Here is a 14,460-nt window from a genome sequence, read left to right as displayed (position 1 = left end):
TACCACCAGGCTGTCCCTGGTTGCCGGCAGTGACACGATGAACATGCCTTGTCGGCCTTGGACTACTTAACACAACAATGTCGGAATCTCGGAGCTAGGGTATTTGTTCCATGTTCATCGTGTCACTGCCAGCAACCAGGGACAATATTATTCCCCCTGCCTTCTGAAAGAGAGAAGTCAAGTGCTCTTTTGTTATGCGAGAAAAGTGAGAATATGTTGAATTTTCTTTATTCTTTCTTTATATCGTTGTACTCATGTGACATCACAAGCTATAGTAGTCTTCTCATCCAGCCTTGAATGAGCAGAAACTTCAAAAATTCATAACTTTTGAACGGATTTTCCGATTTTCCTCAAACTCTCAATGATGTGCTCTACTAATATTGCTGCATTCACTCAACCCACGTGTCTATGAAGGTGACTTGTCCTTTAATTTACAGATCAGCAGTTGCGATCTTAACAAATTTTCATTTGTAGAGGGAGACAAACTGAAGAAACTCAAACCTGAGAAAATATTTGTACAAGTTACTAATTTGATGAAAATAATGACATAACAGAATATGATGTGTACCATGGTACAAAGTGAATGGCTATGGTCTACAATATCCATGTGACAGGGCTATCAAGCTCACTGGGTGTATAATAGACCCCCAGTCATTGACTTTATCAGATTTCTAAAACCGAGACAGTTTTGTGAACACAAAAAGACATCAAACCGGTATTGTTTCACATTGTGTCATATCAATTTATTCAAGAAGTAGATGAAAAAAAAATAACAACATTCACAGCAAAAATGTGAAAATACCCTATTGCCACTTTCATGGGACAATCTTGTGTATCAAGTTATTGAAATTTACTGTGTATTCACAAATAGATTCACTAATATACATTTTTTTTTTCCTGCTACTGGGTGTGAACAGGAAATACCATGCAGACAACATTTTGACGAGTCTGCTCACAGGCAAGAACACTGTCAAATTTCTTTGTCTTTCTCCTGAACAATTGTAATCTGCCACTTTCTTAGAAGAATACTAGTATCTAAAGAGCTACTTTATAGAGACAAGTAAGCTGCTTAATCAATTTATGGTGTACAATGTATTTGTTTTTCCATGGGTAAAATTCAAAAGCACCTTCACTTTCATATGTTTGCAACCTTTACGTCAGATGAATATAGTTTGTTTTTTCTTGTTAAAAGACGTACAAGGTACATGTACATGAAGAAAACAAACAAATACAATTCACAAGAACTACAATTAGGTTAACAAGTGCCAGAGCAACAGATCTATAGGATTTTACAAAAGGTTTTTGGCTTACAAGGCTGACTCCTTATGCATGTAATACACACAAACACACACACTACGCAGGTCTATCTTCCAACCGTTAAGTACGACCTAATGATCTTCTCATAATTTTGTCTTAGCCATCACGATATGGCTGTTACGCATGTCCAGGTCTGATTTTCCATTGGTTAAGAGGAGTTTTCAAAGATCAGAGACCATCTTTTACTCCATCGACCTGATATGACCAAAAAAAAAAAAAAAAAAATGTGTGTGTAATTGTGTAGGATTCAATATCTGCTGAAATTGCTATCCTCTGTTGTACCCCACATAATACAAGGTATACAAACCTCCATGAGGAGGTATAGATTTACAGTACACGGATTTTCAGCTTGCACAAGGCTGAATGCATTAGAAAGGTTCAGTTGCAAAATCTATAAATGTGAAGACATAGAGTGTAATAATCTTCCCACATCCACAGTACAACTGTATATCAAGAAACATTCCATTTTGCTGCAGCACCTACGTCAATTGTGTCACAACGATTACAAATTCTTTGGCTGGCTCAAGTAAAGCAGTTCCCTGTCTATCCTACACACCACTTTTGTGTCATAATCTGTGGTTCCTATGATTCTGTTCAAAATCAATTCCCATTCTCTGAGGCAATGCAATATGACATCAGTCTCGACCAGAACCTGAAAATGGTAATTAGCTACATTGTATTTGCAAAGGCAGAGCATGTAACACATATATGACTTTCAAGCAAAAGAAAATAAGAAAACTCCAAACTTACTGAGAGCACCTCATGATGCAAACTTTACGATGCAACTTATAGACCATCCACTACCCGTATCAGCAAAATCAAACATAACTTCAATGACATGATCAACACGAGAAGTCAGAAAGCACTGCTTGAAATGGCTTAAACATCTCTGGTATAAATTGTGACAAGCGAGGATAGCTTTGGGTATTCATTTTGCTAAAACAAAAAGTACAAAAACTGGCCAAAACTTAAATCCACATGTGGTTGCTATTGTTGTAGTCAGGGATAAATACAGGAGATAAAAGTATTGGCATGTCACAATGTAAATCTTTCAGTCTTTGATAAAATGACACTTATTTGGAAGATCATACATGAAATACACTCATTCAGTGCAACACTTCACATGAAACACTACTGATGACATGACTTGTGTCTTTGAATATCAAATGAGTGCCTTGTCAAACGAGCAATTCATGGTCTCAGTGCAAATCAGTCTTGGCATCAGCACCTCAAAATTTTATGATATTCGAGAGGTGAATATGTTGGAAGTGACAATGCAGGGAAGCTTTGTGAAAAGAAGTCTTTGAAGTATAACAACTTCAGAAGTGATTCGAGGGCAAAATCTCCCTCAGACACTACTTCCGATGACTACATACTCCTCTTGTGCTGATGAACAACACAGAATACATTCTACTTCAACAACTGATATCCTGCCAGGTCACAGTCCCTTTGCTTGCTGCATGCCTCAAATTCCATGCAGTATCAACATAACTGCTCCTATATATACTAATAAATACTTGCAGAGTTTTAAAGTTTGATCCATCGGCACAAAGTGTATCAAGTTTAAATTCTGTTTACATCAACACACATTTTGTACTTTTAAACACTTGCCTGCAATCACAGAGTGAGTCTCTTTGTCACTCACCAAATTCTAGTGGCAAAAAGAACACTGAGAGAATGTGTGTGCTAAAATATATTTTAGAATCGTCATCTCTGGATCAGCAGTCAACGTGCCCCGGCGTGCGAATTCACAGCTTTCCTCATGCGCTTGTACCACGGCCCGATTTTCGTCATGCTGCACATGTCGTTGAAGGCATCCAGACCTTCGATGGAACTCAGCACACCGTACACAGACTAGAAATGCAAAACAACATGAACCAATACTAGATATGTAACACAAACATTAACTAAAATTTATCAAAAAAGGTAGTAAACGTAAGATGCTCATCCATAGTTAAAACTTCGCTTGATTTCTGATATTTTTGTTTAAGTCTTGCAAGGGTTAGCAATCATAATAGTAAAAACAGACTAGAAAAGCACTCTGAGAGCGCAGACCTCCGCCAAGCATGCAGCTCATTTCGACCACTGATCTTGTTCTTCCATAGAGATATCAGTGATTTCCACCCATACATACTTATATAGCATTGTGTGCTGAAATTTCCCAATATAGAAGCCTTTGTTACGTCATAAACCCTCAGCTGCACGGCGCGCCTAGCCCTAGCAGAAACTAGAACACGCACTTTAGTGCGCGCATGCAAACCTCAAATACGCGCAACCTGAACTCCCAAGTTCATTGACCCTACCTGCCAAAATATCAAAAATCCTTCATAAATTCCCCCAAAATTCTCAGATCACTACCAAAAGTTAATCGTTTGTTACTTGTGTCATTCTCAACCTTTCCTGCAAGTTTCAGCCCAATCTGTTAACTACTTTTTGAGTTATTTCGCACACGGACAAACAAACAAACACACAAACCAACGGTAACGAAAACATAACCTCCTCCCTTGGCGGAGGTAAATATAGGAGAAATGACAATTCATACAGAACTAATTGGGCTTTTGTTTTCACTGTATCTGATATGATTTCAGTTCTGAGATAAGCAAATTGCCAATTCTGGTTATTTTCTTGTAGCATTGAGTTTGAGGTTCTATGGTTGCCTTCGTAATAGCAGCAAATTACTAGAAGAGCATTACGGCAAGGAGTGCCACATTCTGTAAAACATCATTCTAATTTTCAGTAAAAAGGAAATGTAAAAATCCCCCTCATCAGGCATGTGAGCTTTAACACAATCATTAATGCCTATGACACAATATTGTAAGGTTCAGTGTAATCCTAGTGTTACCCTGTCTTGGAACACTCAAGATAGTGAGGTTTACTGGTATGACCCCTTAATAAAGCTACACAGGAGAGTATTTTTAGACAGGGGCTTATGATAACTTTTGTAATGAAATGTAGCCCTTGTCGTCACTGCGCTCATAAGTCTTTTGGTACTTTTAATGTGCAACTGAAACGTGCAAAAGAAGAAGAATCAACAAAACGATTTCAGAACATTTAACATTATTTTTACCAAGTCTGCTAAGTTGGGCTTGGCCCCGCCCATGAAGTCCTGGTCGCCGACGACGCCCATCCAGTCATTGGCTGCATCATACAGCGACTGACGAACGTCATCTGGGATGTTGTACCTGATAATAGATGTAAATGAGGGCAGACAGAAAGAAAGAAATGCACCTTAGGTACATGACACTTTCCACAACACGACACAACACAACGCAGTCACTGCTATTGTTGTTTTTGTTGTTGTAGACATCACAGACTTTGTCCCGAAACTCTTGTACTAGTATTCTGCAGACAGTGATTAGATTGTGTACTTATGTGTCTGTGTGTGTGTGGATGTGTGTTCATATTGTTTAACATCAATAGTGACAAAGTTACCAAAATGTCATACATCACAATTCATAAATTTCAGCAATTGATGTTATCAATGTCACTGCCACTTACTGACAATTCTCTACTCACTCTCAGAGTACAATCATGATCAAAGGTGAATACATTGGTCTCACCAACACAAAATCATTGGACTTTTCATCCCCTTACTTCTTCTTGAGCCGTTTGGACACAAAGAACATCCCCGCTGCCCCGATGTACTTGATGATGAACTGCTGCACGGCGCCAAAGTTGCCCTTGCTGGAAATGTAGTCAAAGGCCTGGACTGCCTCGGAAGGGGAGCGGTAGATGTTTGGGGGAAGGTTGTGCACCAGGACATCATCCACCCAAGCTCGCCACTTCATCTCGGCCCTGTTTCACACAAGAAGAACAGTTCATTCAGAGCTATCTCACTGGTTGGGAATGAAAACCTAAACTAACTCAGTTAAAACTTTCAAAGTATCTTTAAAAGTTGTTTCTTTCTTTTGTAATCACATCTTTAGAGATTTCAAGTGTTGTTTCAAGACCTGTTCCATGGAGTATGTATGCCCAAGGAGGTATGAGAGAACTGTTCTCTCATACCTCCTTGGTATGCCACTACAAAGCAAAAATATCAAACTGCATCAACATTTCATATTTCATTAGAATATGAAACACTTAAACACATCAAATGAATGAATTAGGATGTTTCATTCAGGAAACACATAATAAGAAAATTGCACCTTAATGGTGATCATCTTATCAAAACAAAATAGACCAAGTAACCTACCAAAGCACCTTCTATACATAATTGTATATATCCACTGCATTAGTACGATCCCCCCTTATTTTTATTTGCCATAACCATTCAATACAGTGCATGGTATAGCTGAAATAATGACATGAATCTTGTTACTGTGCTATTTTCAAACCATAGAAAATAAACATAGCTGTCCGAAGTTATCAGCAGATGTATTCCGTGAATGTGACTACCATGCATTGTCATTTAAGAGGCATGTAAACTCTTACTTTTCAGCCTTGGTGAGGCCTGGCGTTCCAAGCATGATGTTGTATTTGTTGACAAACTCTGATACCTCTTTGCCCTTCTCGTTGGTGAAGGTCATTTTGGGGAAGTAGGAGACGAGGCGATGGAGGTCCTTCTCATCTGTCACCATGAATGACGTCAGGACACTGATGATCACTGAAGAATCATTCATTTGCTGAAGAGAGAGCAAAACAATCCAGAAAATGTTATCAATTGCCTCTAAGGCTAAACAACATTAACATACAGTTCATCTCCTTCAATTTTTTTTTTTTTTTTTTTTATGACAAGTATATGTCACTATAACTACACAGAAGGAGCAAAACTCAGAAAATTATCACTGCCACAGTGATTATTGCAAAGTGAGCAATTTCTCTTTAAAGGATGGTACAGTTTTTCTTGAGATGGGGATTCAGATTATAACTTTTTGTGAGATAATTAAAAACCACTTATATGAAATATTGAAGGGCATACAATTCTAAGACGAATTCAAAGAAGTTTATTTTATGAAATATGTTTTTGAAATGGCTGAGATATCCAGTCCGAATAGAAGGTGGGACCCACCTTTATTAGGACCACTTTGTTTTGTTTTGCTTTCGGATATCTCGGCCATTACAGAACAGATTTTTATCAAATAAACTCTGGGTTCCTTTTACAATTCTATGCTTTTTATTATTTCATGTAAGTGGTTTCTATACCATCCCTTTTTACACTTTATGCAGCCCTGCAGGAAAGACTATGGTACAATACTGTGGAGTCATTTCCTGATCAAAATGTCAGTAAAAATTTTATAAAAATGTGAATGAAATTAGACAAGGGGTGAAGCATGGTAAAATCTGGTAGGAAAAAACAAACAAACATTGGCTACTTATAAATTAGGTCACTATGTGAAGTCAGGCTACCTAAAGAGGAAAGGATATTGCTCATTATTCACCATACCTTGCCCTACAAACATAAGACTAAATCCAAAAGAGGATGCACTGATTATGAGACAACAAAGAAAATGTACACAGAACAGGAAGCAGAATCATGAAATAAATTGTCATAGGGATAGCAGGTAGTGCTTAGTCTACACTTATTACAGGTTCACAGTCTAAAGCAAGTACATCAACAGTCATTTGATTAAGATGACACTTTAATAGACTTTTTTTAGTTTCTCTTTTTCACATTTACTTCTTCAGCCAAATAGTGAACACCTGCTTCTAGTCTTTTTAGGCTCTATTTCATGATGCGTCCCTTCTCTTACATCAATTCGCATGAATTTAACCCATAAGAGGACGGTCTGATTTTGCTACAACACTCATTTCCCTCAGACACTTGCCCGTGTATACTTGGAAATCGTCAACAGGTTAAAATTACTTGATTTGAAGGTAGATTTTGATCTACTTTTACTAACCACGATTACTTAGCAGCATTTAGGCCTACACAACACCCTTTTTAATGGCTGCTTTTAATAGGTACACTGAAACCTCCCCCCCCCCCCCCAAAAAAAAAAAACAACAAACAAACAAACAAACACCCAGAGATATCAAAAGCCACTCAGACATACAATGTCCTCCTTGCCAGGTGATGTTTGCAGTAAAATTGGAACCTTCCGGTACTCCGAAAACTTGATTTCTTTCCTGAAGATTGGGTCCACCTCTACGATGGTGTATGGAACTCCGAAGTAATCGAGGTATGCTCGCAATTTGCAGCAGAATGGACACACTTGATACTGATACAGAGTAAGATTGAGTCTTTCCCCATCTTCATGGGATAAAACTCGTGGTCTCCGTTCCATTGGCTGCGATTCATCGCTGCAACGATTGTATGTCTCTTTACGCTGCTTGGCCTGCGGAGAGGGCAATCCCCATGGCTGCGATCCCGGGAAGCCAGCCCATCGCTGAGCAAGGTACGCCCCGCACATGAGACCCGACAAAGCACTCAATGAATTCAAAACAGCAAAGCGATTTCCTGAGATGAAACCGGGATCCCTGAATCGGGAGAAAAGTCTCGCGTCAATCCTTGCTGTTCTACTACAGCCTGCGGCATTTTGTAGGAATAATTTACCAGAAAACTGGCCATACCGCAAAATTGCGTAACGCATGGGCGCCGCCATTTTTATGTTATAGCGCCATCTACAGGTACTTATTGCGCAACCACGGAGTGAAAACAACTCGCATAAAAAAAGTAAACTCCGAAATGAGGTACTAGTAGGCCCACAGGTGCGGCAGCATAGAAGCACCTGCTAATGATATGGGACTGAGAAACATGACCATCGCATTTGTGTTGCAAGTTGCAACGCCCGACTGGTGTGGTCGAGTGTCTTTAGTCCCACACGAATGCTGGAGTAGCCTGTACTAGATCTAAAGCAAGCAATTTTGCACCTGTAGTAGCTGCAGGAGACAGCGTCGTCGTCACCCTCTCTCCTTCGGCAGGCGCCTCCACACGCTCCATGGCATAGGCATAGATCAGTGAGATGGTATCCCCGCCCGTATCATCATCATCGACTGACGACTGTGGGAAGTCGCATGGCTTGTAAGTTGTAGTAGACTCTACGCACGGATGTGAGACTGCATGTATCAAAACATAGCCAACCGAACCTGGTGCATAATAGACTATTTTCGCCGCATAACCGCAGACGTCAAACATTTCATCACTCTTTAAGTTTTTGATGAAAACTCTTGGTGAAGATCTAACTCTGTGGAATTACATCATCAAACTGTGTCGTGACGGTGAACGCATCAATACCATTTTCAGGTGAACCATGGACGGCACCATACCCTCGGAGTTTCCTGAAGGTGTCTTTATTGAGAATGGTAAGTTCTGAAATTGGCAGGATGGACAATATACCACTGCCACTATAAACGAGTCAGACTGTCTAGTCACAGTAGTAGTAGTGACTAGTAGTATGTTGATCGAAAGATGGTTCTGTATCTTCTTGTCGACTAGACAGAAAGATCCGTCTGTCCGGAGGAGTCTTTTATTTGTTGACGTTGAATTAATGCTCTCCTCCGTGAAGTCAGACACAGTCTCCGCGGAGCATATCCCCGACGATCAGATACAGACCGATCTTTCGGTCAAGTCGTTGACTCGTCGGGGATATGTTCCACAGAGACTCTGACAGAGGAGAGCATTAATAAGTAAAAAAAATTATTAAAAAAACAAAACTCCAAGTCTAGACAGACAGATTTTTCTGTCTGGGTAGTATGGAACCAGTAACTGCCCTTGTCTTGTCTTACTTTATAGATTCTACTTGTGCTACAGCTACAGTCAAAGGCATGTGACATTCATTTTGACAAGTCTCCCATCCCAAAATGTGTCAAAATTGTCATCGAGCTCGAAGTTTTGATCGATGAATACAGGTGTAGGTATTGCCCATGCAGAGCAGAGTTCCCACCCCACCTCCCTGGTAGGACCAAGAGTAATCGACCCTGTTTGCAGCAGGGTGCCTATTTCTGGCGGGGGCAGTTTCATCAATAAAACAGCTATGAGCTAATTGAACATCATGTGTGATTAGTCCCACTTTAGAACACCAGCAGGCAAAAGTTACTCACAAGTGTTCTATGGGAAGTGACACCTGATTGGGCCTTTTCATCAATGAATGAAACAGCCCCTGCTGCAAATAGGCAGCTTGTAAAAAGCCTTCCACAAACAGGGTTTACTCTAGTACGCCATCGCTGGATTAAGGTAAAGTAAAGGCAAAGTAGCCTACTTTGTCAAGTAAGTATTCAACAACTATTCCATCAGTGGGTAGAGGCATGGCCATTATAAACATAGCCTATTGTAAACAGGGTTTTTAATTTTAACTAACAATACATTTTTTAAACAATACATGGCTTTTCTCTTGTGGGGGAATTAGTGATCACATATCCTTGACAGATGTAAGCAAGGCAGATTTAACTGCACTTGCCGGGTAAATATCAGCCTGACTGAGTCATATGATTCTTGAATATATTTTTCTAAGCTTTTAATTTTTTCTAGAACTTAAGATCTCTTGGTCATCTGGGAAACTTAATTCTTTAAATCGAAACCCTTGAAAAGAAGGGTGCCTGCTTCATCAGGTAAACAAACAAAAGAAAAATAATATATTATTTAATTCTTATTCTGGTGTCGGGTCACTGCAGGTAGAAATGATTATGATGATGATATTAATGTTTAGTTGGTAAGAGTTCCTTTCGAACCCCCTCCCCTTTAAAAGACAGATTAGCTATGGTAGTAATTATTATACATGGCTGAAAATGATATTTCCAGACATGTATAGAATCTATTTAGTTTTGACTTTATAAGGCTGACAAAGTTGGGATAAAACATTGGGATGTCTGTGCTGGGTTCAAGAGTCCTAAGATGTAGGATGTAGGGTAAGATTTTGGGTAAATATCTTTTCTTTCCTAATATTTGCCCCCAAAATAGCCCACTCCAGAGCTTTTTTTTTTCTCCACCCCATTTAAAGGGATGGTACAGTTTTGGTTGAGATGAGGATTCAGCTTGTAACTTTTTGTGACATACTAAGAAACCACTGTACATATCAGGGCTGCCAACTCTCACACATTGAGCGTGAGACTCACACATTTTGGTCCTTTCTCACTCTAAAACTTTATTTCATTTGCATGCATTTCTATTGATCTCACTCATTTTGACTCCTAAATTATACAATGGGAGTCTCAGTCTCAACTAGTTTCCAGTGTTGGCAGCCCTGACATATGAAATGTTAGAGCATAATTCTAAGAGGAATTCAAAGATTACTTGATGGAAATCGCTTTTGAAATGGCTGAGATATTAAAAAACAAACAAAACAAAGTGATATTTAATAAAAGATGGGTCCTGCCTATGCCTTTTATTAGGATCTATTTGTTTTGGATATCTCAGCCATTTCAAAACCAACTGTCATCAAATTAACTTTGAATTCCTCTCAGAACTATATGGGTCTTTAACATTTCATAAGTAGTTTCTTATTATCTCAAAAAATTAACATCAAAAGAAGTTGGAAACCTGAAGCCCCATCTCTACCGAAACTGAACCATCCCTTAAAAAGTTTTGCACTACTTTAGAACATTTGTTGATTTCATTCAAGAGAAGCAGTAATGACAAGCATGTTGGTTTTGTTAATTACTTATCATTAGTCTTAATCATTCTTAAAAGCAGTTCTCAATAAAAGTTTTTGTAGTAGTGGTGATAGTATGTAGAGCAGCAGTAATGACAAAATCTTTTTTCTTGAGTTGAATTAAAGCATCCACATTGTCTTTTGTGGAAATGTCAGATGAGACAATTTGTAGAAGAAAAAGACTTGTCAGTTCATTGTGGGGAATGGCAGCCCTGGCAGGAATGTGTTGCAACAGACTGTCCAACACTTAATGGCTATTCGCCTTGAACAGGATGTGATATAATGCATAAAGAGTTCCAAAGAAAATATCTACTTTCCGGTATTTAGTACCTAAATGTAGATAAAAATGTTCCTGACTTTTTTCTTTTTAAGAAAGCTCAGGAATTGATGAAGAGTTCATTTTGATTCCTATACTCGTGATGGATCTTTCACATTGTCTGTAAATTTACAGTGACAATAATGGCTTTTTTCACCGAGGATTACTGACACTCTTATGAAAATCCTTAGAAATTATTACAGATTTTAAGTCTTGAATGCACTTATTCGCTCAGAACCTACGTGTATTGTTCATTGCAGAAAATCAGTGCACCATACAGCTGTACACATATCTGAGTAAATTCCTAATCAGAATCGTGACGGTAGTATTTTTCCAAATGCTCATCTTGAATTTGGATACATTTTAGCACTCCCATGCCTTCTTCAAGGACGGCAATACCAATGATAAATACTGATCACTGTCTTTGGAAACTAAAAATTGATATTGTTGATCGATAGTTTGTTTCTTCTTTTGAACAGTGCACATAAAGTGCTAATGTTAGTGGCAATAGATTAGGACGGTGACGAGGAATATAAAGACTGAAAGTGTCCTATCTTATATTTCTTTCCGTAATTTCCCACAAAAGAAGGAATTTTGTTTCCTACATTTTTCCATTTTGCTCAAAAATGTTAACACAACCCCACCCCCAGCACTACTGAGTATTGAGATATCCTATCACACTCTGTGAAGTGTATTAAGTACAGAAAGGGGTGTCGTGGTTAACATCAAAGGAAAGCAAGCAGTGCAGCCTGCTGTACAGTGTTTCCACAGTGTAAAGGATTTTTATTGTGTGTGTACTACACAGCAAACAGCCAAGTCTCAAAGGTCGCAATAGGAACTCAAATGGGCACTATAATTCAGTAGTAAGCCTGTCTTGTTTGCATTGTGCATACATGTTCAAAGGAATTGTACCGTATGTGAGTGTATGTATAGTTTGTGTGTCTGTTTGTTTCTTTTCCTTTTTGTTTTAAGAACTGTGCATTTTTCCCCAACACAGGTGGTTGTGCTACAATCTTGTACTCCCTGCAAACAGGTCTTCTATGATTTGTGCAACATGCACTGATTCTTGACAAGAATGCATTTTTATCTTATATGCAAAAGCTATTCTATTGATTATCTCGCATGCACTGTGGTATTTTTATGATGTAGAATGTCTGCAATTCAACCCTCTTCGCCGAGAAAAGATGCCTAGTAAATACAAAAGTAAACAGTGAAAATAAACATTTGCCACTATAATACATCAATTGAAATGTCCACAAGGCTTTGCCAGGGTTTGAGAATGGTATGGCTTGCTATCTGTTCTGCATGAGTGCGTAAAATAGATGGTATTATACCTGAGCAAGGGTAGATACACAGTACACTGTACACAAAATACACTTTTATCTTCTTTCGAATAGAATTCTGTGTATTAAAAATGCTGTGTGCACAATGTGGGCTACACTATTTGATAGCAACAGCCAACAGATTTATGCAGAATGTATAGAAATTGATGTTTTCAAGGTGGAGTATTCTGCAAAGATGACCTTGATTAACATTTGATTTGCAAAAATGAAGACCCAACAAATATGATGTACAGCTGTATGTACAGTAGTAGCCTCTTGTGTAAAACACTGATTCAAAGAGATTGTAATTTGTCACATGACTTTTATCATTCTTTGATGCCACTTTTGTGATCAGCAGAAAAGGATGAAGATGAAGAAGCTTCAGTGACACCAGAACCAGAAAAAGGTAGAACCAAATGTGACCATGTTCCACTCATCCATGAAAATCACCAAAATCACCAAAATCATGTCATTATTTCTCACCCATGCCGAGTGTGGTTTTAGCAAAGAACATTCACGTAGGAGAGAAAGTAGCAAAGTTTTGCTCGTAATGGTTGATACTAAAATGTACCTGGGCAGTGGCATAGGATGCAAAGTTCTATTGATTGTCAATACCTTCGATAAAGGCAAGCTTATACTAGTATTAAAAATACACTTAATACCTGTAATGGAGAATGTACTCTTATGACACAAGGAAAGATTACCATGTACAGAAATATAGGTGTGTTCTACTCATTCGCTTCACTGACTTTCAAGAATTCGTGCAAAATTGGTAATGAAAAATTGACCCGATTTGTGCTTATTTACTATAACTTCTCCATATCATACAATTGTAGGTCAATAGAATATGCATTGGACCCCCAAATTATGTTAGTTTGTGTTAAATTTATTAGCAAAAATATACTTGGTTGCAGACTGTGTGTTTGAAGTTATCATGCTGGTATTAGTGAAGCATAACAAACAAAACTAAGGAACAAAATTGGCAAACATGATCATCAAAAACATAAAGTCATTACTCCAGCCAAACATGAGCTCACCTACCCTCTTCCTTTAGATCCTCAGCTTCATTTTTCTCTCATACACCATTCCTGCCTCCCTCCCCCCCCCCCTCAAAAAAAAAAACAACAACAACAACCAACCAAACAAACAAACCCTTCCCTTTGTACTGGTACAAATTAAATTTCCAGGCTAGGCCCATCCACACACAGAGGGTTGTGAGTTTTTTTGTCATGATGCAACATTGTTCACCTCGATGCAACATTGTTCACCTCCATTCAACATGGCCAAAAAACTCACACGGCTCCAAGCAAAGCTTTTTCAATCTTCCTGAACTGTGCAATGACTGGAATATGAACTGGTTCATCCTCGCTCCATGCCTGATGTGATATGGGAGTCGTATACAACATGTATGGTTGGGGCACCACCTATCGGCAGGGCACCTTCCCATCGGCACCCTGCATATCATGGCTGTTTGCGTATAGAACGAAAAGGTACACGCGGGATTAAGTGTCATTAGCTATAAAGACAATAAAAACGAAGAAACGAAAATCAAACTCAAACAAACCAAGCTAAAAATTACACATCCGCTCAGTAACGAAGCATGGCTGTGAAATTCACGTGTATTACCTATGCTGTGAAATTCACGTGTATACCTATGGAGGGGAGGGGGTGCCGATCGCAAGGTTCCCTTTTTAGCTGCGCGAAGAAAACGGAACGCACGCACTAAAATTGCGCTATTTTAACACGGAGATTCATAATCAACAAGACGGTCACGACATTCAAAACTGCAGTATTTATGGCATATTTGAGGTAAGAATTAGGCGGATTTGTGTTATATTTTTAGAATAAACAAGCTACAGATCCTTAGGGTGATGATACGTGGTACCCCCAACCCTACTATGTGTTAGTGTGTGTAGTTGTGGGTGTGGGTGTGAGTGTGTAGTCCACACTCATTGCGACAGGCAATTATCACAAAGAT

The 14,460-nt window shown here is 38.8% G+C and overlaps 2 protein-coding genes across 2 annotated transcripts in view; one reads left to right on the top strand and one right to left on the bottom strand.

Annotated features, from left to right (window-relative positions):
* Positions 1–3,042: 3,042 nt before the first annotated feature.
* Positions 3,043–7,859, bottom strand: LOC139731565 (prostaglandin E synthase 2-like). The gene is made up of 5 exons (XM_071642455.1): positions 7,311–7,859; positions 5,749–5,939; positions 4,912–5,112; positions 4,385–4,499; positions 3,043–3,171 (listed from the first exon to the last, which is right to left on the bottom strand). The coding sequence occupies exons 1-5, from the start codon at positions 7,857–7,859 to the stop codon at positions 3,043–3,045; spliced, it is 1,185 nt and encodes a 394-aa protein (XP_071498556.1).
* A 648-nt stretch (positions 7,860–8,507) lies between these two features.
* LOC139731574 (transmembrane protein 268-like) overlaps positions 8,508–14,460 on the top strand; it is a 33,554-nt gene continuing 27,601 nt past the window's right edge. The window contains exons 1-2 of the mRNA XM_071642464.1: positions 8,508–8,559; positions 12,838–12,888. Of these exons, the coding sequence (XP_071498565.1) occupies positions 8,508–8,559; positions 12,838–12,888 (103 nt within the window). The remainder of the gene's footprint in view (positions 8,560–12,837; positions 12,889–14,460) is intronic.

Source organism: Diadema antillarum, unplaced genomic scaffold, assembly GCF_040938485.1.
Source record: "Diadema antillarum isolate AM-2024a unplaced genomic scaffold, OU_Dant_1.0 seq00000379_RagTag, whole genome shotgun sequence".
NCBI classification, from domain to species: Eukaryota; Metazoa; Echinodermata; class Echinoidea; order Diadematoida; family Diadematidae; genus Diadema; species Diadema antillarum.
This window is presented reverse-complemented; position numbering and strand designations above follow the sequence as displayed.

Excerpts from the sequence above, each read along its gene's own strand:
- LOC139731565 (XM_071642455.1), bottom strand. The coding sequence starts at position 7,859 with ATGGCGGCGCCCATGCGTTACGCAATTTTGCGGTATGGCCAGTTTTCT. Across the intron at positions 5,113-5,748 it reads GGCCTCACCAAGGCTGAAAA|GGCCGAGATGAAGTGGCGAG; the intron begins GTAAGAGTTTAC and ends TGTGTGAAACAG. Across the intron at positions 4,500-4,911 it reads TCCAAACGGCTCAAGAAGAA|GTACAACATCCCAGATGACG; the intron begins GTAAGGGGATGA and ends ATCTATTATCAG.